We start from the raw sequence: 27,237 nt of genomic DNA on the forward strand, positions 1-27,237 counted from the left end.
CAAAAACAAATTTTGTTTAAACGTAAATTGGAAAAAAAGTCTAGATAATACATATGTATTTGCTGAATACTTACTTGTATGTGTGTGTATGATGTGTCTGATATGGTTCCCTCATGAGCTACTTCCCCTTACCTTTATGTTATGATTAGTAATTTTGAGTTATTGATTTCATTTCTAAAAGATCCAAAATATTTTCTCATTGTTTATTCCACTTCGGCCATTTCATGGACGGAATGTATATAGGCTTTCCTTGTTATTCTATCAAATATTTACAATTTTGTCAAGATAATTTAATAAAAAAAATCAACGTCAATATAAACTGATGTTTTTTTGTTGTGAACACGTTGTATTTTATGGTTATTCACTGGTCAATTCAGTTAGTTTCAAAAGCCGATTCCTTTTCAGGGACAATGTGATAGGTCACGAAATATCTTGAATTAAGTATTGAGGAGCACGCGATTTTATATGTGCGATATGCTGCTCCTAAGATTGTACTTGAGCAAAAATGCATTCTTCATTGACGTAATTGTAAATAGTTCTTGGTATAAACCATCATGTCAGTTTAAAACAAATAGGTTCCAGTGAACAAACTAAGATATGATGTGTTATTTTTGGATGATTTCCTGGTTTCATCATCAAGTTATTTTTCACACCATCGGGAAACATTCTGAGGTCATAAAGCAGGCCCTAGGAACCTTTTGAAACTTTGAGCACGTATTGCGAAGAGAGTTTGATGCTCCAATTATAAATAACGATCATTCGAACTTTCGAATAGGTTCATGAGCAAAGCTCTATTTTATGAAAAAGACCATTTATAATAATGTCTTATTCAAGCCAATGCTTATAATGCAGTGACAGTATGCGAATAACTGCAATAATTAGCTGTGGACATTTTTTTCTAATTTGTGATATGGATTACAGTCGGCAGGAAATAACATCAAGAATTGATAATCGAAAGCAAATAAATATTTTGGCTATAAACCAGTGATCAACCAACGTAATACTACATATTGAAGCTGCTTCGACATTCAAATGTTTGTACCCGATAACACGACTAAATGTCGGCTGCTTTGGGAGAAACATGTCTCAATGAAAAAAGGATGGGGTAGTTTTATGATCGTCCTCATCCCTATGGCTCCATCCAAACTTATCTATAGATACGTCTACGATACACGAGTGGCTCCAGACAATAATCATTTTAGAGATCGGTTGAGAAAAGCAGGTTTGGAAAGCCGACAGGCACAAATTAACTATGCTCAATGATTAGGTAACATATTATCAAACCCAAAAATAAGGCAATGTTAAAAAGAACTATGGTATTACCATATACAACAATAAGCCGTTGTTGAAACAATATATTTTTTATTGTAACATCTGAAATCTAAAAATGATTTTGCAAAAAAAAAACCTAGCTGATAAATGTAGAAAATAGCACTTATTCAACTTTTCGGTATGTATATGAGAATAGAACTATAATACATATCTTATTTCAATATCCTGATAGAAAAGAGTACTAGGATTCGATAACATGCCAAATAAATGTATAAAAAATGTCATTAGATATCTATTTCCCGTGGAGGAAATAAGGAGATATGATTCAAAACTTCTCTGATATATGTTACTTGCATGTTAAGAGAAAACCATTGCGTACCTATAAACCACACTGTTAGGAAATGTTTCGGCTGACGGCAAGTATACAGCTCGTATGGGAAAATATACTTTAAAAATGAATTATAAAATGGCTTTGATATCAATTAGAAAAGGTGTATATTGAGACATTTTATATTGATTTTTATCAACAATTGTTATGTTGCAATAAAAAAATATTATAATCAAAAGAATACATTAGAAACACTCTTTTAAGAGTCCTTGGGATGTTCCAGGGGTAAAATAATGATACATTAGGGAAATAAGGCCTTCGCTGTCTCTTGCTGTTTGGAGGCACCCGCATCTTATAATGTTGTTATTGTCTATGTACAATAAAGCGTTTGCACTTCTGAAACAACCTCATATAACACTGGCTGTTATGATTTCGTCAAACCATGTTAAAAGCAAACCATTCGCAAATACATGGTTGACAGGATATTTTTCTCCTTACTTATTATTAGTACTACTCATGAGTCCAAATGTTCTTGACAGTAGAGAGGGGGAACTGTGGCAGTTATCAAATACTCAGCTTTAGAAACAAATCTGATGAAGTGCTGTTCCCGTTACTGAAAACTGCTCAGTACAATATTAAGCTATTTCGATAATGATTTTGTAATTAAGACAATTGCAAATTCACCAAGAACAGTTTTTGCTTCTGATATCTGTAAAATAGAATGATTTGAATTTTCACAACTTTTTGACAACTGAAATATGGTGTTCACATGGTCCTTAAATGTCATCAGAGGTCTTTGCCAAGACGTTCTATTTCATCGACTACAAACAACATGTCTTCCTTTGTAACCCCTAGGTTTGACACTATCATCCTGAAGAAGTTGACGGTATTTCCATCTGGTTGGTAACCAATCAGCATCGTCCCACTCATCGTCATGCGCTCCTTGATTATAGGTGCAACCTAATATCAAAAGAAAAAATATATAGACAGACAGTGATTTAATCCATTTCGTTCCACCGAATTTGTTTTCATTTCACGAAACAAAAGAATCAAAACGCATCAAAATAAACAGAATGAATATGAGGTAATTCTAATTTCAATTGTAAAAGAGAAAATATATGAGATTCCTGAGATTTAAGAATGATACAAAACAGCGATGAAAGTACTTTCAAAGACAAAAGCTATTGTTATGAATTCGAAATATATTTTATCGATACTATGGAAAGAAAAACGTTATGTTGCAGATCTACGCTTGCATATTTCGGAGGTGGGATATTATACCTTAAGGTGACAAATGATAAATAATAAGGTAAGATTTCCATATTAACTGATTTGAAAAGAGCGTTTATGGATGGGTTTTCTCTCTTAAGCATACTCGATTGCATTTTACTATTGTAAACATATAACATTTATAGAAATAAGCACGGGCAGTTAACAATAAAGTGAAATGATAAGTATTGCACGAACTGCCAGTTATTTTAATGCAGCTTAAGTGAACTACATAATATGATAATAGGATCGGCAAATTGAGAGTTATTTAAGTAGAATCAAGAAACGATCAAACTGAAGCCCCAATCACACTGTGCCGGATTGACCACGGTGTTTCACGGATGTCCACAGTTCTATATACCGGAGTAAACCGTACTGTACCATACTCGAAAACAGTAGCCCACGGTGTTACTACGGAACGGTATGTCACGGTGATCCTCGTAATACGACTTAATTACGGCTAATACAAGTAACACTACGGTAACCACTTCGAATCACTACGGATCAGTACGGAGCGCCATGTACATGCTATGGTTGCACCGGTTTCTTTGAGTCACCATGGACTCTCTTCGGATTAACACGGTTTCCCCGGTTTGCATCTCCGTTGCTCACCATGGATGTAAACCAGACCAGTGTGACTTGCGCTTAACTAATACAGCTGTTTTGACTGCAGGTAGATAGACAAATTGTTTGTATATAAAATTATCTTAAGGAAACAAAGACATTTGCACTTCTACTTTAATCAAAGCGTCAAAATGACAGCTTTGGGGCCTGCATCAAATTCTAGCACAGATAATAGTAAAGAAGTCGGTGACCATGCCCAGTAGAAGAAACGTTATTGTAGGGTGCTACCTACCTTGGACAGCCGTTCGTTCCACTCCTGGTCCTCAGGTTGGTCACGCATACTTGGAGGGATGTACCAGAAACACACATTCGTACACTCCGGCTGTAGCATTACAGAATTGTACGATCGTATTAAATTTATAAATAAGGCATGTCACTTCATGGAATATCCGAGAATACTTTACAATACAATTTTGAAATGAAAATATATAAATACACAATACATACCTCCTTTATCAATATCCTGAAGCCATCACGTTCGTTAACAAGTTCCGCTAGATACCTGAGCAAAACAATCAGGAGAGGGTTTAAATGATGTTTCAATATTAAATATTGCATGTTAAGAGGATACAAAGAAATGGTCAGCTCACATGTCATAATGGATGTCCGAGACTTATTGGTATTTACTGTTGAGTGTTAGATCAGAGTTGTATAATACGTGACTGGGTGGAGAGTTATGCAAGATGTCTACCACATAGATATATATATTATGATATATGCGTAATTTTACAGTTGTATGGTAAACGGTATACAGGATTTGAATTTTTAATATATTGGTGGATGGATTAATCAATGAACAAGGAGCAAAACTTCAGATATTTTTTCAGCACTGTTGGAAGACTAACACATCATTAACTGTACAGTAAAACACAGGGTGAATGAAGTAGTCTTACTTTGCACATTCCATTATGTTGTCGATGTCCTTCTCAAATTGAATGTCGCCCTTGGCCTTCCATAGCAGCCAGACCTTGAGGACATCCACTTTGCGACCACACTGGATGGATTTGTCACCAGTATCGTACGACACATCATAAAACTTGTCCTGTTGGAATAGGTAGGTGGCCTGTGCTGAGTGGCACTCAGGCAAGTAGATTCTGAAATATACCATTAGGCCAACATGTCAATTTCATAAAATAATTCATTGGAACACCATACAACTTCATAAAAGATTCCACTGCAACTTGATAAAAGTGCAATTTAGCATACATGCCTCTCCCTCATCTTCCATATTTGCAAAATACATGTATACTCTTTTAAATTTTTAATTTACTTTGGAGTATGATGCTTGGATCGATCACAACACCAGAGGAAATATTTCTAAACATTTTCTTCGGGATGGAGATAATTTTAATTAGTTGCTGTAAAGTTTTGGGATTATAATAGTTACAGGCAGGTAGTTCGTAAAATGAAATATCACCATTTCTGTTCAATTTATGGAAAAGAAATAAATATCATTGAGATATTTTCAACCATGAAATCCTTTCATGAACCAATAAATCAAATACGATTATCATAGATATTAATGACTTTCAACTAACCTTGTGTTTGGTGAGGAAGGCTGAACACTGAAGTGGGGGTCCCATCATTTTGTGGGGATTCCATGTCAAAGAGTCGGCCCTGGAAAATACGTTCAAAATAAACTTAAATTGTAGGTCACAAGAACATCTCCACTCTAACATCAGGAGATCAAAAAAAACATTTGTATATTTCTTTATTTTGAAATACTGTCAAAACTCTTTCCGGGATATACTTCTTTACTCTATTTCACATACCACAAACACGATATATCGTATTGTTATATTTCCACCCTCAGAACTTCTATCAAAGACTTTCCGATTATAGTATGAAGATAAAACACTCTTTTGTTGTGATATGGAAGTACTTTTTCCCCAATTACCAGAAAATATTAAATTATTTACATTTTCAACCTTACAACACTCCAGTAGATGGTCAATTAAACGCAGTGTATCAAATTTCAGAGTACCCGTGACCTACTAAATAATAAGTCGAATGAGGTGAGTTCGCGAAATTAAGTATTCACAAACTATAAGTGATTTACAGTATTTAATCCCCATAATACCTATATAGATGATATTAACGGCAGCCTACCTTTCGATGCCTTTCATCAGAGACCTGTATTTCTTCGACAACAGAACACCACCTCCCCAGGCAGCATCCACGTGCATCCAGATACCAAACTTTTGGCAGATATTGGCGATGTCGTCCAGAGGATCATATGCCCCAAAAACTGTCGTCCCGGACGTGGCATTTACAACGTATGGTTCATAGCCCTGTTACATACAAATGTTTATTATATAAACCAATGCATTTTACAAAAGAAAACACAAGACTATTGATAAAAAATAAAAAATAATAATTTGGTTTTTCAATTATCATCTAGATTAATTCGGATATAGCTTCTATCCTTCCATTTAGTTCGTGCTATTTTGATTTGGTGCATGGTTTGGGTAGTTTTATTCTGTGAAAACAACAATCCAGATTTCTGTTGTCCTTCCCTTTTGTCTTCCTTACCTCTGCCTTTAATTCCATGATCCTTTCTTCCAGAGCTGACGGCATCATACGGCCCTTACTGTCAGCCTTAACGGGGAATACGTTGTCTACTCCTATACCAATGAAAGCCGCACCCTTCTTCAGTGAGTAGTGAGCCTAAGGACAAGGTTAATCATAGGGTCAAATTCATACAAACAACTGATAAAGAATATAAGTTAACCAACACACATGGAATATCAATAACAAGAAAATCTTAGTTGTGATAACATAGACAGCTAATCAAACCAAACTATTCTCTTTAAAGGCTATGTATTATAAGTCCCTTGGTCAGGCGCATGGCAAGAATTAGAGGTAATTAAACCTTGTTGATAAATTTCCTAAAATTATCTGAGGACGTTCATACAAAGACGATTTCGATGATATATAAGCATATTTTACTAGCTGATCCCAGAAGTAATCTCCGTATGTAAATATTTTTTTATTCAAGCCCATCTATTATACATACATTCATGATTATAAGTTGAGGATATCAATTCCTTCCAAGTTATGATTAGACACTGGAAGGGTCAGTCAGGGAGGTGCCCAAATTAATTTTTTGTGTCTTTGAAGGTTCGTAAAAGGGAGAAGAACCTTCATGGTATAGTCGGCAGTTTTTATACCCAGATAAACTTCCAACAGTGTAACATTACCGGAAATCTAAGTTAAAGTCGTAAAAAGTCCGGTAAAGCAAGGGGGGAAATGCATCTGCAGATCGCTATGGACATTTTAGCATTATACTACTTATCTTTTGTTACATAAAGTTCTAGACAGGAATGGAATACGTATAGAAAAGTTTGGGACTTATTCTCCATATGTATCTAACGTAAAACATGTTCTACTTGTCTGCTTCTAAAAATAGACAAATGGAAAGGTGAGTCTTACTGATTCCCTGGCCCCATTACTTACGCCATGGCAATTTTGTTATGCAGAGAGGGAAGATCACAACTATCAAGTGAAGGACTGTTTTTTGAATGTTTGACTTATGATATCATGTAGATGTAAGCAACACCTGAGTTTATTGTACTGCCATTATGTGTTATACGTCTCTGTGCTGAGGTCAATCAGGTATAGCTTTCTGTGTGGTACGACAATACGCATTGGCGGAGAAGCACGTTAAGGTGAAATTAGAACTTTTGCCGCAAGGACTGCTGGCTAATAGATGATAAGGAAGTTTCAGTCTGTCTATAGCCATAGGAAAAGGGGATATACAACTGTAACAGCCCTAAAATTTGTGAAACAGTCGCACATTTTCAATAAGTTTCTAAAGGTTTTAATGAACCCTTTTCCGGACAAGAGTCTGTCTACAAAATCAACAGAGAATATCTACATGATAACGAAACCGTAACTCAACATCGATTAAAGGCTGACTCTAATAAATATATAGATTTGCATTGAGACCCTTGTAAAAGTATAAAGTGTATAAATACCCAGGCGTTTCGGAAAAATAGGCGTCTTTTGCTTTATCAACGACACCCTTCATACAAATTTAGGTCGAATTTGTGGTGAGGCAAATACTCAAATTAAGAACATGGGTTGTGACAAAGGAAGCACAAGGGCATATCAGCACGTATAAACAGGTATAGATTAATATCGCATAATATAATATTTCCAAATGGGTCTTCTTCGTCTTCATCAACCTGCATTCTTAAAACTTTGGTAATTTTCCCGTCGGTAGTCGATCTCTGTCACGGATATCGTGATATGGGAATATGTTCTGTTTGGTCCTTGATTTCAAGTTCTATATGGAAAATCCTATCGACATTGTCGATAAAGTTTTGTTTTTAATGATAAAACGTCAATGTAGGACATAGGACTGCCATAAAAAATATTGAATAAACAAATAAACAAAGGTCACATCGTCAGCGTTGAGTTGACTGTATCATTGATCTTTCACCTAATATGAGTAAATATGTAGAAGGAGTTGGTGACAAGAGTCAGTAAACAATCACCTTAAAAAGGGGAATAACTGCAAAGCATGGTCGCACAATGCAGTTGGTGATAACTACCGAGTTTCAGCAAGATTCGATAAAATCTGTAGAAGGACGGACAGCCTGATTCCAGTATACTTCCTTACTTCGTTCTTGTGGTATAATGACGTTACAGGTATACCTACATATTGATACAGGTACAATGTATTATGTTTACATGTACAGCTGGTAAGTCCTATATACAGGTATGACAGGTAATATTGACAAAGCTATAATAACATAAATAAAGAATACAGGTATCGATAAGGCTCACTTTCTCTGACGTTAAGATACACAATCTTGGTAAATTGTGCATTCCTTGTCGCTTCACTTCCGGCCATCGCTGGTATCGGGCCAAGTTAAGGGCAAACATGTTGGACACGGAACCACCTTTAGAAAGTAACATACATTAAGTATGATTATCTTCAACACTTGTAATATTGTGTTGAATACACCGAAAATTAATTCATCAATGTTATATATGTGTTTAAATAGTAAACTATGTCTCTATGTACCGATCGTTTTTCTCTAATTTATAATGCTTCGACAACGAGCATGTATGTCTTTGTCATCAATAAGTGTGACCAACGTCTTTATTAAATCAAAGGGGTAAGTTTATCATTATAATTTGATATATAACAAACATTTCATCAAAACGTTGGCGAAATTTGTAGCTGAATACCAGTTTTAATATCTTGATTTAACAGTGTCACAATGCATATTGGTTCAATAACACTTCTAATATTTGAAAGAGAACAAAAAAGGAAAAAAGAAAAGAAAAACACTTACCTGGACAGAAAATGGCATCTCCATCTTGGAAGCCTGCTAGATTAAGCATCTTGTTCAGCACAGTTTTCTCCATAAGAGTGAAAACAGGTGCCACTTCATACGTGTACCTGTAATGTAAAATGGGGGTAAGTTAAGATTTAGATAGAGAAATTCTACCTACTGTTCCCTGTTGTATGGGGTTCCATATATATATATACCACAGATGTAATAGTAATTCATCTATACTAGCACCAGAATCATTCCTCAAGTTAGTGTTCTTTTTATATGAAGTGTCGCTTTATTTGAAATACACACGTACATTAAGTATTCATAAGTAAGTAAGCAATTAAGTGATAAACAGTCGTTATGTATCTATTCATGTAATTCTGTATACTGTAGCTGTGTGATAGCATAGGTACTCATTCCTCTCTAGAAATTCCTCGAAAATGCCCATTTATTTACATGCAAGATGGTCACATTAATAAGTTCCCTAATCAATACCAAAAAGGTTCCTTATTATATAGAGATATCATGAGGATATAATGATATAATATATCATAATGAGATAAAGTGATGAGCTCGTCTGGCGTAACTAGTAAATTTGTGATATAGTTCCTGGGAGCAGAATTGATGACCTGATGGACGAGTATACAAGGTCGTCTGTATCTGATAGGCTGGTCTATTTCACCAGTACGTACTGACTAGTGTTGAGGGTTTCTGTCAGCCATGCTCCACCCAAACTGTACTGATCTAACCCTCCAAACAGCTGATTGAAGAACCTAGGGTGACCTATATCGAGAAAACAATCACAAAAATATGCGCTGAAATAAAAAAGGATTTCATTCCTCAATGTGGAATGCATTACCATTGATGATATAGCAAAATTAAATACAACTCTTTTAGTCAATTGGTTCTTAATCACACTTTGAAATCCACCTAGTGCGAACATATCGTACAAAAATGACTTATCGAAACAAGATAAATTAGTTTAGTTAGATTTAAACATTTGCTCTGGAGAGTCAGTGAATAGGCATTATTATAAATCGAGGTTTCGGTAGACGAGAATAAAAAAAAAAACAAAAAAAAAACAACACCACCATCGTGTCGTCATAGCTGATTTATACAAGGTACCAACTGGGCGAGAACATTATCGATTTCTAAAAGGTACTAACGAGGGCGACATCACTACCAATTGATACAAGGTACCAACTGGGGCGACATCATTATCGATTGATACAAGGTACCAACTGGGGCGACATCATTACTGATTGATACAAGGTACCAACTGGGGCGACATCATTACCGATTGATACAAGGTACCAACTGGGGCGACATCATTACCGATTGATACAAGGTACCTAACTTGGGCGACATCATTAGTGATTTAAACAAGGTACCCACTGGGGCGACATCATTACTGATTGATACAAGGTACTAACTGGGGCGATATCATTACCGATTGATACAAGGTACCAACTGGGCGACATCATCACCGATTGATACAAGGTACCAACTGGGCGACATCATTACCGATTGATACAAGGTACCAACTGGGCGACATCATTATCGATTGATACAAGGTACCAACTGGGGCGACATCATTACTGATTTATACAAGGTACCAACTGGGGCGACATCATTACTGATTGATACAAGGTACCAACTGGGGTGACATCATTACCGATTGATACAAGGGTACCAACTGGGCGACATCATTACCGATTGATACAAGGTACTAACTGGGGCGACATCAATTAGTGATTTATACAAGGGTACCACTGGGGTGCGAACATCATTACTGATTGATACAAGGTACCAATTGGGGCGACATCATTACCAATTGATACAAGGTACCAACTGGGGCGACATCATCACCGATTTATACAAGGTACCAACTGGGGCGACATCATTACTGATTTATAAGAGGTAACAAAGGACCAATATTATAACTGGCTGAGTGCGTTGAGGAAATGATTTAAGGGGATTTATCAGATCGGTTTGATAGCTTGATATGACATGAGCCTTCGAGCAAATGCCATACATTATTATAATGATAGTACATGTAATTAGATGTTGATAGCATATTTCATATTATTAGAAAATATGGCGAAATTTACTTTTTCCCCTTTAAAACGATGTCTTATTTTTAACTGCAGTAACAATCATGATACGTTATTCATTTACAACGTAACAACAGTACTAAAGTGTTTATTTCTGTCTTGCCAGTAATGAAATGACAAAAATACTCAAGCTAATTAGTAAACACATTTACGAAATTACAAAATTATCAAAAAATGGTCTCTATAGTTAGCATGCACCTAACAAATAATTGTAAACTACAATGGTTGTGCAAATATTAAGCAAGACGTAAGATGCTGCTAAAATCTTCTGCAAAAAAGCAATGATGGTGGAAATTATAAAGCTAGGCTGAAGATACTAAACAAATTTACTGTAAGATAATGATTGTGAAAATTATAAAGCTCGACTTAAGACACCGATCACACACTCACCAGTTTTAACGCTATATCTAATGACATCATTGCATATTTCCATCAAGTGTTCGTCTGATGTAGATTTGTTTAGTGACAGATCCATCAGGTCTTCTAGTTCCTTTGGATGTTTGAATTCAACTACTCTGCTGTCTCTGCTTGTGGATTCTTCAAGCACTTTTGTAACCATGAGGTCTACCAGGGGCTGTAGAAAACCATACTGAGTTTTTGTAGAACCATGCCCATTTGTTGCAGAAGTACTTCCATTCTGTATCGTTATGCCATTAGCGGTTCCATTAGCCGCATTATTGAAGACACAACCTTTAGAAGTTCCATTTGAAAAATTGCTCGTTGGGGCTTCTGCAACGAAAAGTAAATTAAAAGAGTTAAATTGACTTTAGTTTCAAACTCTCTGTTGTTTGTCACATGTTTCTTTCTCCTCCCTGCTTCTCTAATGTAGTACGTTCCTGTCAGTCATATATTGCGCCTTTCCTATTATCTGTTTTTATTTCTTCAACCCAGATAGAGACTTTATTTCACAAAATAGTAGTTATATAGACTGTTAGCCCTAAGCTATAACTTGTGCTCACAAGGCCCTTAGAATAGCATGTGGCGCTGTAAGAAATAAGACAACATAACTCAAACCTAGAAGAGAAAACTTAATATTACAATACTGGGCCAGAACCAAAACATAAGGACCTTTATTCCCAACAAATAAGATAGAAGAATAAATTCAAAGACCACCACAAAATGTTACGTTAATTAAGGCTAATTGGACACTCAGAGAACTTTGCCTTAACTTTTGGTACATCAATTATAGAAGATACGCATTAAAACTAAAGTCAAACATAACGTAGATGGCTCAAAACATCCCCACGTCGCTGAATCAGTCAAATCTAGCGATAAATGCTCATTCAAATCAACTCAAATCAATAATGATACCAATATGATTTATTATAGATAAAAAGCCTCAAACAGGTGCGGTTATATTGACAGACAAGCTGTCATCTTACAGACATGACTACAAGGTCACATGTAACTTAGTCACAAGGGCTTATGTCACATGGAGTAAACACTGAAACATGTCACCTGGTGTACACTCTGGGTCATGTGACACTAGATGCACACACAAGGTAACATGTCACATGGTGTACACATAAAGTCAAATGTCACTAGGTATGCAAACAAGGTCATATGTCTCTTTGAGTACACACACAGGCACGTGTCACAAGGTGTACACTGAAACTCACATATCACAATGAGTACAAACAAGAGCACGTGTCTCAAGGAGTACACACACAGTCACGGGGCACAAGGTGTATACTGAAAGTCACATGTCACTAGGTGTGCACACATAGTCACATGTCACAAGGTGTACACACAAAGTCACATGTCACTAGGTGTACACACAAAGTCACATGTCACAAAGTGTACACACAAAGTCACATGTCACAATGTGTACACACAAAGTCACATGTCACAAGGTAAAACACACACAAAGTCACATGTCGCAAGGTATACACATAAAGTCACATGTCACTAGGTGTGCACACAAAGTCATATGTCACAAGGTGTACACACAAAGTTACATGTCACAAGGTGTACACACAAAGTCACATGTCACAATGTATACACACAAAGTCATATGTCACTAGGTGTACACAAAAATTCACATGTCACAAAGTGCACACACACAGCCGCGTGTCACAATATGTAAAAATAAGGTCACATATCTCAAGGTGTACACACAAAGTCACATGTCACAAGGTATGCACACAAAGTCACACGTCACAAGGTACGCACACAAAGTCACATGTCACTAGGTGTGCACACAAAGTCACATGTCACTAGGTGTGCACACAAAGTCACATGTCACTAGGTGTGCACACAAAGTCACATGTCACTAGGTGTGCACACAAAGTTACATGTCACAAGGTGTACACACAAAGTCACATGTCACAATGTATACACACAAAGTCATATGTCACTAGGTGTACACAAAAATTCACATGTCAAAGTGCACACACACAGCCGCGTGTCACAATATGTAAAAATAAGGTCACATATCTCAAGGTGTACACACAAAGTCACATGTCACAAGGTATGCACACAAAGTCACATGTCACTAGGTGTGCACACAAAGTCACATGTCACTAGGTGTGCACACAAAGTCACATGTCACTAGGTGTGCACACAAAGTCACATGTCACAAGGTGTACACACAAAGTCACATGTCACAAGGTGTACACACAAAGTCCCATGTCACAAGGTATGCACACAAAGTCCCATGTCACTAGGTGTGCACACAAAGTCACATGTCACTAGGTGTGCACACAAAGTCACATGTCACTAGGTATGCACACAAAGTCACATGTCACTAGGTATGCACACAAAGTCACATGTCACTAGGTATGCACACAAAGTCACATGTCAAAAGGTGTACACACAAAGTTACATGTCACAAGGTATACACACAAAGTCACATGTCATAAAGTATACACACGAAGTCGCATGTCACAAGGTATTCACACAAAGTCCCATGTCACTAGGTATACACACAAAGTCCCATGTCACTAGGTATACACACAAAGTCACATGTCACTTGGAGTGCCATAGAAGGTCTAAGTATACACTGGGTAACGTGTCATAAGAGTACACATGGTCACGTACGTATGTCGTATTTCACTAAGACTGTTCCTTTGCCATATTTGTACTAAGGCTAAAGCCACCGTTAACGCTAAAATAATAAACTCCTCCAGCTTGTATGCTATTTTAATTTTAAAACCATCCTTGGATACTTTTCATAATAACTCTTATAATTTCTTTGTATGTTATCCAAGTCGGTACCCAGTTTATATCTTTTGCTCAGTCCTTTATAATGTAGACATACCACACAATCTGATTTCATTTGGAGGTCACTCAAGCTAACCAATCTTGACAGAATTGAGACACTGTATAATCTGAATTTACATAATGGTCGTTAAAAATAGAATGACCAAACGGTCACAGGGCGCATTGGTGTTAGGCCGGGTCAATACACACGGGGAAAATTCCGTCCTTGTTCATGATATGTATTTATTAATCATTGGATCGAACTAGGACACGTATATAGAAACGTCTGTGTCAGATATAAATGTATACACTGTTAATTTCGTAAAAATAGTTAGGTATAAAATAATATAATAATGTACTACATGTGATAAAAATTGTAAATATATTCCACATTATCAGCTTAATATGAATTATTATACATCTTTATAAATATATATAATTGCGAAAAGCTAAAAGTAAGATGCTGTCCAAATCTACAGCGAAAAAAAATGATTGTGAACATTATAAAGCTAGTCTAGTTAGTACATGTGAACAAACTATATTTTTAATATATATTGTAAATGTATTTCACAGTATCAGCTTAATATGAATTATTATACATCTTTATAAATTTATATATAAAAAACAATAATTGGGAAATATAAGCTAGACGTAAGATACTGCTTAAATCTACAGCGAAAAACAATGATTGTGTAAATTATAAAGCTAGTCTAGCTAGCACATGTGAACAAAATATATACTTTATATATACTATATATCTTTACACTGTGCAGAAGTTGTCTGTACAGTAATGAGCAAAAGGTCAAGTTAACCCGAGATGACTCACTAGATCAGCTGACCGCCGGTGACACGTGGTGTAACATGTACACAAAGAGAACAATAGGGATCAATACATTATTCGCACATCATTTTAAATTTAAGATAATTCTGACTTACCGTTTGAAAGAGACATCGTGATACAGCACCCTTTGTGTGTGGCGATGAAATGAGAAGCGATCAGGGATCAAGATTTCAGTTCGGGGCACTAAAAATAGATCAACATCGTAGACTTGTGTCAAGGTCAAATGTTCATTGAACATTTCGTGGTGGAATTTTACTATCATGGTAACCACATATGCGATAATGCTCTTATCTTCAACAACTGAACAAGACACAGAAACACAAGCATTATTGAACTTTGTATAGAATAGTATATACATTATCCCGAACAAGAATTAAAAGGACTTACTGATTTGGATTAGGAAAAAAAAAGAGAAAAAAAACAACAGAATCTTTCCCATGAAATTTTGAACACAATTATTATGACAGAATATTCTTATACGAACCAACTTGTTAAACCACATAATTCATAACAAGCAGAAAATCATTATATTTTTATCTAACAAACTTCATTACTTTTTGATGACAATATTTTTTCCATTTGCTTGTAAAACGTGTAAAAAGTGTGTTGATTACCAAATCTGTTCAGCAAATGTGAAGTATGCATGTGTTGAATTTGAGGTAATTTGATGCCCGTGGAAAGTGGAAAAGTACTTCATTGCCATAGATATAATTCATTATAGTAAAATTTAATTTTTGCAATTGAATCCTTTCTGAATATTTCTTTTGGAGTTTTCTACTTGCTCTTAGCCTCATACCATTGTTATGTAAAAGTTTGTTATATCATAATATGCCTGAAAGTGGTATGGCGGATATTGGTCTGTTTACACCTTACGGTAACTGTTTTCAAAATCAAAATATGAGTGTCAAAACCTGAGCTTTTGAATACGGAAATGTATAACATATAAATATTCTTTCAGCTATATTAAAAACGAACTGTATATAGGACAGAATTTCAGGGCTAATTACTGTATAACATGAAACATTCGTTGTGTATCAATTTGTTTTGTTTTCGTGAATGCTATGGAACCAAGATATAAATACAACGAATATTGCTGTTTGTATTATAATGTTATATCATGTTTGCAATGGCTAACCATGAAAATGTGTGCCCACGAAATAAGTCGAAAGCTCCGAACCACGAAAGAAAGTGCACACGATCTTTTAATTCTAAAAAGTAGTAATTGTCTTCAAAAGCACAAGTACGTTAATAACTGCGAACAGCACACTAAAACAACATACAAACTTCGTTCTCGAACTCTGAAAACTCGAAGTAAAAGATTAAGTCACTACAATAAAAATTCTGTATAACAAGTTTTAAGTACACCCGTCCTCCCACACACCACACACAATTTACTTCGACTGTATTATGAAAATGTAAACTGCGTGTATAGGGATTTATAGAGATTAAGGTATTGAATAATTGGATGTTGAATTATGAAAGATTGACTATATATAACTCCAAATGCTGTTAAGAATAATGAAAATGTTTTAGATTGGAAAAGACTATGTATGACTTCAATGGAAGTTTACTGTCGCTAATCCATATTAACCCCTAAATCAAACAGTTTGGCACTGACATAGAATATATATGGCCGTGATTTTAGCCAAACTTCGATGAAAGTTTACAAATAAATAATATTCTATATGAATTGCGTGTAGTATATTGATACTTAATTGTCAAAATGAATGAGGACTTAAGAGGAAAGAGGCTAGATCTCTATATACAAGGGAATATCATTATACAACACAGTGATATCCAGACTAATAGAACCTAAAAGGAAATAACTTTCAATCTTCCGCCGGTATTTTCAGAAAAAACTAATCTTTAATATATTTGTTTTGAACAAGGAAAGTACTTTCCGAAATAACCGATGAGATATTGAAAAGTTCACAGTTGAAGTAGCATCTAGTATTTATTCCAATTTAATAATGACAAGTGGTGGGTTATCGGCCACTGTTTTATATGATCTACTAACAGAACAAACATAAACATGTATTACAAAAACAAAGGACCTTACTGAGATTCAAAGTGGAACATACATTCATTTGTAATAAAAGTATACAAGACCCATTGGTTCGGTTTTTTTTCTCTCGATTTGACATAAATCTGATGACAGTTGAGTAAATGTGTGCAATTGTAAGCTCGCAATGTGTAGTGAAAATAATAAAGTACATATAGGCAGTCGCTTCTGCAGTATTTCAGCATAAACAAGAAAACCACCTTCAACTCTGACATTTTATAACTTCCTTTCGTCCTTGCCTTGGCGTGATGTAGTAATGCTTAACGTCCTATCAACAGCTATGGCCATTAAGGACGGCCTTCCATGTATGCGAGATACGTGTGGTAGGTTTGGGGATGTTTTGTGTGTTACATCACAAGGTGGACGCATTGGGTCACATGTCACTATAGGTGTACAGATTGGGTCACATGTCATTATGTGTAGAGAGTGGGTCACATGTCAAAAGGTGTACATAAAAGGTAATGTCACCAGGTGTACACATTGGGTCACTATGTGTACAGAGTGGGTCACATGTCACAAGGTGTACACAAAAGGTAATGTCACCAGGTGTACACATAGGGTCATATGTCACTATGTGTACGGTGCGGGTCACATGTCACAAGGTATACACAAAATGTCATATGTCACTAGTTGTACATACTGGGTCATGTCACTAGTTGTTACATACTGGGTCATGGCACTAGTTGTTACACACTGGGTCATGTCACTAGTTGTACACACTGGGTCACATGTCACTAGTTGTTACACACTGGGTCATGTCACTAGTTGTACACACTGGGTCATGTCACTAGTTGTACATACTGGGTCATGACACTAGTTGTTACAGACTGGGTCACATGTCACTAGTTGTTACACACTGGGTCATGTCACTAGTTGTACACACTGGGTCATGGCACTAGTTGTTACATACTGGATCATGTCACTAGTTGTACACACTGGGTCATGTCACTAGTTGTTACATACTGGGTCATGGCACTAGTTGTTACACACTGGGTTATGACACTAGTTGTTACACACTGGGTCATGGCACTAGTTGTTACATACTGGGTCATGTCACTAGTTGTTACATACTGGGTCACATGTCACTAGCTGTTACACACTGGGTCATGTCACTAGTTGTACACACTGGGTCATGGCACTAGTTGTTACATACTGGGTCATGTCACTAGTTGTTACACACAGTGGGTCACATGTCACTAGTTGTTACATACTGGGTCATGGCACTAGTTGTACATACTGGGTCATGTCACTAGTTGTTACATACTGGGTCATGGCACTAGTTGTTACATACTGGGTCATGGCACTAGTTGTTACACACTGGGTCATGTCACTAGTTGTTACATACTGGGTCACATGTCACTAGTTGTACACACTGGGTCATGGCACTAGTAGTTACACACTGGGTCATGACACTAGTTGTTACATACTGGGCCATGTCACTAGTTGTTACACACTGGGTCATGGCACTAGCTGTTACATACTGGGTCATGGCACTAGTTGTTACACACTGGGCCATGTCACTAGTTGTTACACACTGGGTCATGGCACTAGTTGTTACATACTGGGTCATGGCACTAGTTGTACACACTGGGTCATGGCACTAGTTGTTACATACTGGGTCACATGTCACTAGTTGTTACATACTGGGCCATGTCACTAGTTGTTACATACTGGGTCATGGCACTAGTTGTTACACACTGGGCCATGTCACTAGTTGTTACACACTGGGTCATGGCACTAGTTGTTACATACTGGGTCATGGCACTAGTTGTTACACACTGGGTCATGGCACTAGTTGTTACATACTGGGTCACATGTCACTAGTTGTTACACACTGGGTCATGTCACTAGTTGTTACACACTGGGTCATGTCACTAGTTGTTACACACTGGGTCATGTCACTAGTTGTTACACACTGGGTCACATGTCACTAGTTGTTACACACTGGGTCATGTCACTAGTTGTTACACACTGGGTCATGTCACTAGTTGTTACACACTGGGTCATGACACTAGTTGTTACACACTGGGTCATGACACTAGTTGTTACACACTGGGTCATGACACTAGCTGTTACACACTGGGTCATGTCACTAGTTGTTACACACTGGGTCACATGTCACTAGTTGTTACACACTGGGTCATGTCACTAGTTGTACACACTGGGTCACATGTCACTAGTTGTTACACACTGGGTCATGTCACTAGTTGTTACACACTGGGTCATGACACTAGTTGTTACATACTGGGTCATGACACTAGTTGTTACATACTGGGTCATGACACTAGTTGTTACATACTGGGTCATGACACTAGTTGTTACATACTGGGTCATGACACTAGTTGTTACATACTGGATCATGTCACTAGTTGTTACACACTGGGTCATGGCACTAGTTGTTACATACTGGGTCATGTCACTAGTTGTTACATACTGGATCATGTCACTAGTTGTTACACACTGGGTCATGTCACTAGTTGTTACATACTGGGTCACATGTCACTAGTTGTTACATACTGGGTCATGGCACTAGTTGTTACATACTGGGTCATGACACTAGTTGTTACATACTGGGTCATGTCACTAGTTGTTACATACTGGGCCATGTCACTAGTTGTTACATACTGGGTCACATGTCACTAGTTGTTACATACTGGGTCATGACACTAGTTGTTACATACTGGGTCATGTCACTAGTTGTTACATACTGGGTCATGTCACTAGTTGTTACATACTGGGTCACATGTCACTAGTTGTTACACACTGGGTCATGGCACTAGTTGTTACACACTGGGTCACATGTCACTAGTTGTTACATACTGGGTCATGACACTAGTTGTTACAGACTGGGTCACATGTCACTAGTAGTTACACACTGGGTCATGTCACTAGTTGTTACATACTGGGTCATGGCACTAGTTGTTACACACTGGGTCATGTCACTAGTTGTGACACACTGGGTCATGACACTAGTTGTACACACTGGGTCATGTCACTAGTTGTTACATACTGGGTCATGACACTAGTTGTTACATACTGGGTCATGGCACTAGTTGTACACACTGGGTCATGGCACTAGTAGTTACACACTGGGTCATGACACTAGTTGTTACATACTGGGTCAATGCACTAGTTGTTACATACAGGGTCATGTCACTAGTTGTTACACACTGGGTCACATGACACTAGTTGTACATACTGGGTCACGTGACTTGATCTACACACTGAATTATATAATGTATATCACTTAATGTAAACACTGGGTCATATGTAACTAGGTGTTGTAGTTTGTGTGGGTTTTTTTTTGGATGCGGTGGTATGTTCATATTTGTTACTTTGGGAAACCTATCGTCGAATTTATAGTGCGATATCGTTGAAGTATACTACCGAAGACATCCATCAGGATACAATATCCAGTCACATTATACTGAAAATTTGCTTCGAACCAGCCGTCCCACTCTCAAAATACTGTGCGCTAAGCAGTAGTAGTCACTACCAATGTTATAGACTCTGTCATATCTCGGCTAAGGGACAGAACCCAATTAGCCTTCCTTATAGGGGCAAACGTTAACCGAAAGGTCAAAAACGTGAGACAGTGTCAAGTGAGGCAATAAGGAGAAGAAAGTTTGTAAAAGCGAGATGATGTTTTCCAAAATTTAGTCGCCTCTTGCAATGGCGACAACAGGTACAATTCTTAGGCCCTATTGTGTACATAACTGAATACTGATTTTAAAATAAGATTCACTCGTGTGGTACATTTTTTCCCGTTTAACTTATATCCTCATACACCAATGTGCCTCATTCATCTGTCCTTATATGTATATTATGATTATTTTATAAACTACCTACCTATTGTGCTGAATCTGGCTGCACGAAGTCGTTTTGTCTTCAATGTTCCCTACATAGAAACCATTCCCTGCCTCCATCCACCCAGCATAACACCCGAGCAGTTGGCTTATCTACTCCCACCCCGGCTATTTGAAACAGTGCTGCTTGAATGTTATAAATGAACAAATATTGTTCGTTTTAATATGATTGGGATGTTAAAACAACAATACCTAGCTTTATTTCGTTACAATGTTCAATTTGGCTGATTGCCTGGTTTTGCAATACCATAGTCTTCCTTGTCTCAATTCATCGCCTTAGACTCATTCAAATTTATAGATATATTCTCATTGTAAGTATAAACCTCTTTCAACGTTCAAAATAAAAATCTTACATATTTTTACACGAAAAAACACTTCTACACCAAATGTTACGTAATCACTGGTCACGTGTAAAGCTATTCGCTATAATACATAGTGTTTCACACGCCACAAACTGCACAAGGTTACAAAGATCACACAAACAAGCTTCCATCAAGTGCGTGTCTGATATGTCAGGAGACTATCTATCTATACAACTAACTACCATATCTCCAAATCATGGGTCAAAGTACACGTCGTACGGACATAAATTCATATTGCAATTTTTTAGCTTAAAAAATGACTTACTGGCTCTTTGCTATGGACCTATTGGCTTGATAGTATTTTCAAAATGAAAACATAAGTCAATGTTGCTACATGTTATATTTTTATTAGTCCCCTGCCGTTTGAAAAACGGGGGGACTATAGGTTTACCCTCCGTCCGTCTGTCTGTCTGTCTGTCCGTCCGTCCGTCTGTCTGTCTGTCACGCAATAGTTGTCCGGACAACTCCTTCTAAAGTACTACTCCGATTTTAATGAAACTTGGTATACATGATCAGTATAACATGTAGTTGTGCATCCCACATTTTTCTTTTCGAAAAACCAATTTTCAAAATGGCCGCCGACTTCTCATTGGTTGAGACTTGTCCGGACAACTCCTCCTAAAGTACTACTCCGATTTTAATGAAACTTGGTATACATGATCAGTATAATATGTAGTTGTGCATCCCTTATTTTTTTTTTTCGAAAAACCAATTTTCAAAATGGCCGCCGACTTCTCATTGATTGAGACTTGTCCGGACAACTCCTCCAAAAGAACTACTCCGATTTTAATGAAACTTGGTATACATGATCAGTATAACATGTAGTTGTGCATCCCACATTTTTTTTTTCGAAAAACCAATTTTCAAAATGGCCGCCGACTTCTCATTGGTTGAGACTTGTCCGGACAACTCCTCAAAAAGTACTTCTCCGATTTTAATGAAACTTGGTATACATGATCAGTATAACATGTAGTTGTGCATCCCATATTTTAATTTTTCGAAAAACCAATTTTCAAAATGGCCGCCGACTTCTCATTGGTTGAGACTTGTCCGGACAACTCCTCCTAAAGTACTACTCCGATTTTAATGAAACTTGGTATACATGATCAGTATAACATGTAGTTGTGCATCCCATATTTTAATTTTTCGAAAAACCAATTTTCAAAATGGCCGCCGACTTCTCATTGGTTGAGACTTGTCCGGACAACTCCTCCTAAAGTACTACTCCGATTCTAATGAAACTTGGTATACGTCATCAGTATAACACGAAGTTTAAAAATGGGAAATAAATAGTTGCACTCCTGGTTCAGGCAGGGGACTTTGTATTGCTGTTGCAATACTATCCATCCTTGTTTCCTATATGTTTACAATTAATAGAATAATTGAATTATTGTTTTAAATAATAATGGAAAAATACACGACAAGTAACAAAATTAAATACGAATTCAGTAATAGATACAGCTATGTCAAATAAACAATGAAAAACTGATCTTATATATGGATGTTTGTAATTCAGTAATAGATAAGCTATGTAAAATAAACAATGAAAAACTAATCTTATATATGGATGTTTGTAATTCAGTAATAGATAAGCTATGTAAAATAAACAATGAAAAACTGATCTTATATATGGACGCTAAATTTGCTTGGCCCTAAATGATAAATGTCGATAGAGCCGTAAAACCCAAACAAACAAACAATATTGAAATTCAAAAATATATTAGGAAAAATCACAATGGGCCAAAAGATAAAAAAAATAAAAACTGAATTAGTCGCTTGTGATTCGAATTAGGCGTATCAATTTTCCAGTTGGTGACCGGTTTTAAACATCGAGGAAACGGCATATTTCTGGAATTACAGTTGTTGTTTTTTCGTACATTTTAACCCCAACTTAATCACAAAATACATCATATAACAGTAACGAATTGATGCCGTCATGTTTTCTTAGTAAACGTAGTTGGTATCAGCATGTAACTTCATTTGAAACCATACAGTAGACAGCAAGTGTAAAAGGAGGGAAGGGAATACTTAACCTTCTTTAAAAACCGTACAGTAGACAGCAAGTGTAAAAGGAGGGGATGGAATACTTAACCTTCTTTAAAAAAAAAAAACACAAAAAAACTGCGTTTTCAGCGTGATCTGCTTTGTCTACTGACGTAATTTTACCGGTAGTAGTAATCGAAATTAACACCACTTGGAGAACACAGCATGGTTTACGATAGCATCATGTATGTAGGAAAGGATCATTTATATGAGAACTCAAGATACTGTAAAGGGGTAGAAAATGTGTTGATTTTTGGTAATACCCAGGAAATGAGCAGGAGGGGGATGGGGTGGGGAGGAATGAGGCGATGTCTGACCATAGAGAAGATGTGATACCAATGACGTTGTATATAATACATACTTCTTTGTTTTGACTGTTTATGAGCCATCCCCTTCTCTGTCATCATTACTATAATATTTATCACTGTCCATCACTTTATTCCTGTTTAACCCTGTTCAACATATCACTTGTAGCCGCCCAAACAGTTACCTGTATATGTCTAATGATTGCACAATTTTGTTTGCTGATATCTGACAGCTACATGTAATGATACCATCTTCTGCTACATGTAATGATACCATCTTCTGCTACATGAAACGCACATATGACAATAGATGGCATGCGTGCTTCAATAATTAGGAAACACTATAATCTTATCGTTAATCTACTCACATGCAACATTTCTCATGGTCTCGAATCAGGCGGAGTATTGCATGACATTGCAAAGACCAACCTCTCTATCAATAATTTTGGCAATCGTATTTACTCCATAGTCTACATAGAATTCCTTTTATACCCAAGGACAAATATATTACTTAGATAAAGACATAAAACACCCTCTGTCTGAAAGATAATGCATAGAGTGCGATGGGCCATACCCTGAGTAGTAGATGATCTTTAAGGTTGGTTACATAACATCGGTCCCATTGATTATCGATAAGGTTGTAGTGAATACTACAGATTTAAATATCAATTATTGTCATTGGTGCATTACATACAACAGAGGACAGTAGCATTACCTGTAGCTGTCAAATATGAGAACACATCAGAGTTTTGACATATCTATTAAATACAATACAGAAATTGTAACATCTTCTCCTTGGCCCGATATGACCTCATTCTTGCCCTCTGAGCCCCTCTTCTCACGTCCAAGGCATCACCAGAACCAACCCTTTTTCGTACTTTGTTGTGTCATATTCATTAAACTTTGTTGGGTTTTTTATTCTGATGTCCCCGACTAACTGTCCCCTGATAATTTCTTTATATTGTGACTTTTTGAATTTTTGAGCTACCTTTCATGATTATTTTCTTCCCTTTCCACGTCAGTTTTCTCGATTGATCATCTTGCATCTCCGTCAAATTCATGATCAATTCCCACACAAATAATTATGAAACCAAACACGTTGTAACCTTACTGGTTTAACTGTCGATTCCTCTACTGTAGAGGTTACATCAGATGTTGCCTATACAGAAATGGTAGTCCAATAATACGTATATATATGGCGCAGGAAGGATGTCATAATTAAATTATTTGCCTAGGCAAAATTCGATTTTAGCCTAGGCAGAAATAATTTTGCCTAGGGCATGAATCGAATATTGCCTAGGCTGAAATATGTTTGCCTAAGCAATATTCGATTTTTGCCTAGGCAGAAATAATTTTGCCTAGGCAAAAATATTTAATTATGACATCCTTCCCGAGCCATATATATGTTGAGAATTCCATAAACTTCTTCTCTTATACTCCCTTGTTATAATGGTTCCGAGTAAAATATCCATTTTGAATATGATATTATTGTCCTGAATCCCTATATGATCTTTATATTCAACTGTTATTTGAAATATTTTGGAATTAAGTTTGTACCAAAATGAATTAAAAGGATTATACATATAGCACCATTAAAATTAAGTGTTAGATGCAGTAAAGCGAGATTGAATTATACATCTGCTTTCGTCCTTCTAGGACTCGTCAGTCATGACAAGGACCAAAAAAAAAACAAAAAAACCCACTAAACTTGCTCAAAATCAGAAATATTATGTATGATTAAATAAGTTATTAACCTTGTGCAGTTTGCACCGTGTGAACATGATACCGGATACTTTGACGAGTGCCAATGATTACGTAACTTTGTTTCTTTATATATTCTCGTATTGATAATTTTTCAATGAAAAAGATCAAGGCTACGAAGGAGAATTTTTTTTTTTTAATTAAAGATGGCGAGGCATCCAAGGCGCCGACAATGACAACGGAAACGACCAAGAACACCACCATAATAACCGAAATTCTAACTAAAAATCGATAAAAGCAGGGGGAAAGATGAATACAGATTTGTATGGAAATCATTGAAAAATGACAAGGAGAATAAGACCATGTGCTCCGCAGGAGTAAGCGTCTTCTGCTTCAGCGACGAGACCCGCCATACAAATCTTGTTCACGACGACGATGAAAAATGAACATTTGTTGACGTCAGTTCATCTAGTTCTACAGCGTATGTGCACAAAAAAATATTTTGAAATAGTTTGCTAAATATATTTGGTGTCATATCACAACATAACATTACTGCAAAGGCAAATAAAACATTATGTCAGCATTCCCCTAAACGTGGAAGTTTACATAATATTTGTAACATATACTGAATACACGATATCCTCTTGTGACGAATGGATGCACATGTCCTTGAAGAATATGTTTGTTGACTCGTCATTGTCCCCTGGGTATCATTATTTCCACGAACAAAGAAGGTTATACCAGGAAAGCAAAGAACTCAGTCACCGTGACCCCGAAAGCCCAGAAATAGAGGACACTTAACGGGGAACATTTTTAAGTGTCACTTTGCATTATCTATATATTATATAAACATTTTGCCCACGATCTGTGAATTTTGAGCAAGAATTATGATTTCGTTATCATAGTCGGTATTTTCATTATGATCATTGATATTCATAAAAAAAATCTATAGGATAATACCAACCCTTGGGGTCTAAAAGCCAGAACAGCCAAACGACCAGTAATCCTAAAGGTTTTTTTCCAAAACAATAATCGGTAGATCAATAGCACATTTAAACGTGAGTTTAGCGAATAATTAATATAGAATTGCATCATAAAGCTGTTTCGTCCTTCAAGGAATAAATGATAGCTTAATTATCTCTGTAGAATTAAATACAGAGATAGCTTTTTTATCATTTATAATTACGTAAATATATAATGTAGATATATCAATGACATTAACCATGCCAATGCTTCTTATTGTGATGTCCTTACAATTGAGCAGTTTTATCTCTAGGTAATTTTCCCCATTTGATATAAATATGCAATATGCATGTACTTAAATGTCAGTACCCTGTTTGTTATTCGTTTTTTTATTCCTGTGAAATAAACTTCTTGAAAATAATTATTTTGGTAACAATCTCTAAATATATCTAGCATTTGAATTATATGACTGACCAAAATATACCATTAGAAGAAAAGCGATGTAAGCCACATGGTACAGTGAGAACTAATAATAAATATTCCCTTATCTCAATATAAAACTTACCTCTATTTTCCGTGTTCTCAATACGCTGTGGGTTGCTCGGCTGAGCGGTATGTTGTGTTTTCCTTTTGGGTGGTGTCAGGTATCGCGCACCTTAACATGGAACTTCCTGGTCCAATGTTCACACACGGTTGATACGCCTAAATTACAATATTCAGCAAATCATCCATCAAATTAAAAAGCAACATTTACTATAAGATAATATCTAATCATTAATGTATTGATCGCGGATGGAATAAATATTACACACACACACACATACACAGACGTAAGTTTAGATTCAGAACAAACCACCAGCCAGTGGATCAATCAATTCTTGCTAAGTGTTAGTGACTAGCACAATGTACTAGTTTTAGCGTATACCTGTTGTATCCTCCGAAAATAAAATGGCTTAAAGTTTCCTTATGCTAGTAATCAATTCCACTACCACGTA

At 36.5% G+C, this 27,237-nt stretch overlaps 1 protein-coding gene and 1 long non-coding RNA gene across 2 annotated transcripts; one reads left to right on the forward strand and one right to left on the reverse strand.

Annotated features, from left to right (window-relative positions):
• Positions 1 to 906: 906 nt before the first annotated feature.
• On the reverse strand, positions 907 to 27,184 carry LOC117323618 (cysteine sulfinic acid decarboxylase-like). The gene is given in 14 exon segments (XM_033878936.1): positions 907 to 2,560; positions 3,726 to 3,815; positions 3,941 to 3,995; positions 4,387 to 4,587; positions 5,021 to 5,110; positions 5,603 to 5,784; positions 6,026 to 6,160; positions 8,285 to 8,400; positions 8,800 to 8,906; positions 9,477 to 9,567; positions 11,289 to 11,627; positions 15,036 to 15,123; positions 26,808 to 26,944; positions 27,168 to 27,184. Coding segments are annotated over 12 exon segments (1,596 nt in total). The 5' UTR covers positions 15,052 to 15,123; positions 26,808 to 26,944; positions 27,168 to 27,184; the 3' UTR covers positions 907 to 2,386.
• Positions 9,564 to 10,504, forward strand: LOC117323619. The gene is made up of 2 exons (XR_004531776.1): positions 9,564 to 10,132; positions 10,210 to 10,504. It is a non-coding gene; the product is annotated as an uncharacterized LOC117323619 (long non-coding RNA).
• Positions 27,185 to 27,237: the final 53 nt, after the last annotated feature.

The sequence above is a fragment of the Pecten maximus genome, chromosome 3 (assembly GCF_902652985.1).
Source record: "Pecten maximus chromosome 3, xPecMax1.1, whole genome shotgun sequence".
In the NCBI taxonomy this organism is placed as follows: Eukaryota; Metazoa; Mollusca; class Bivalvia; order Pectinida; family Pectinidae; genus Pecten; species Pecten maximus.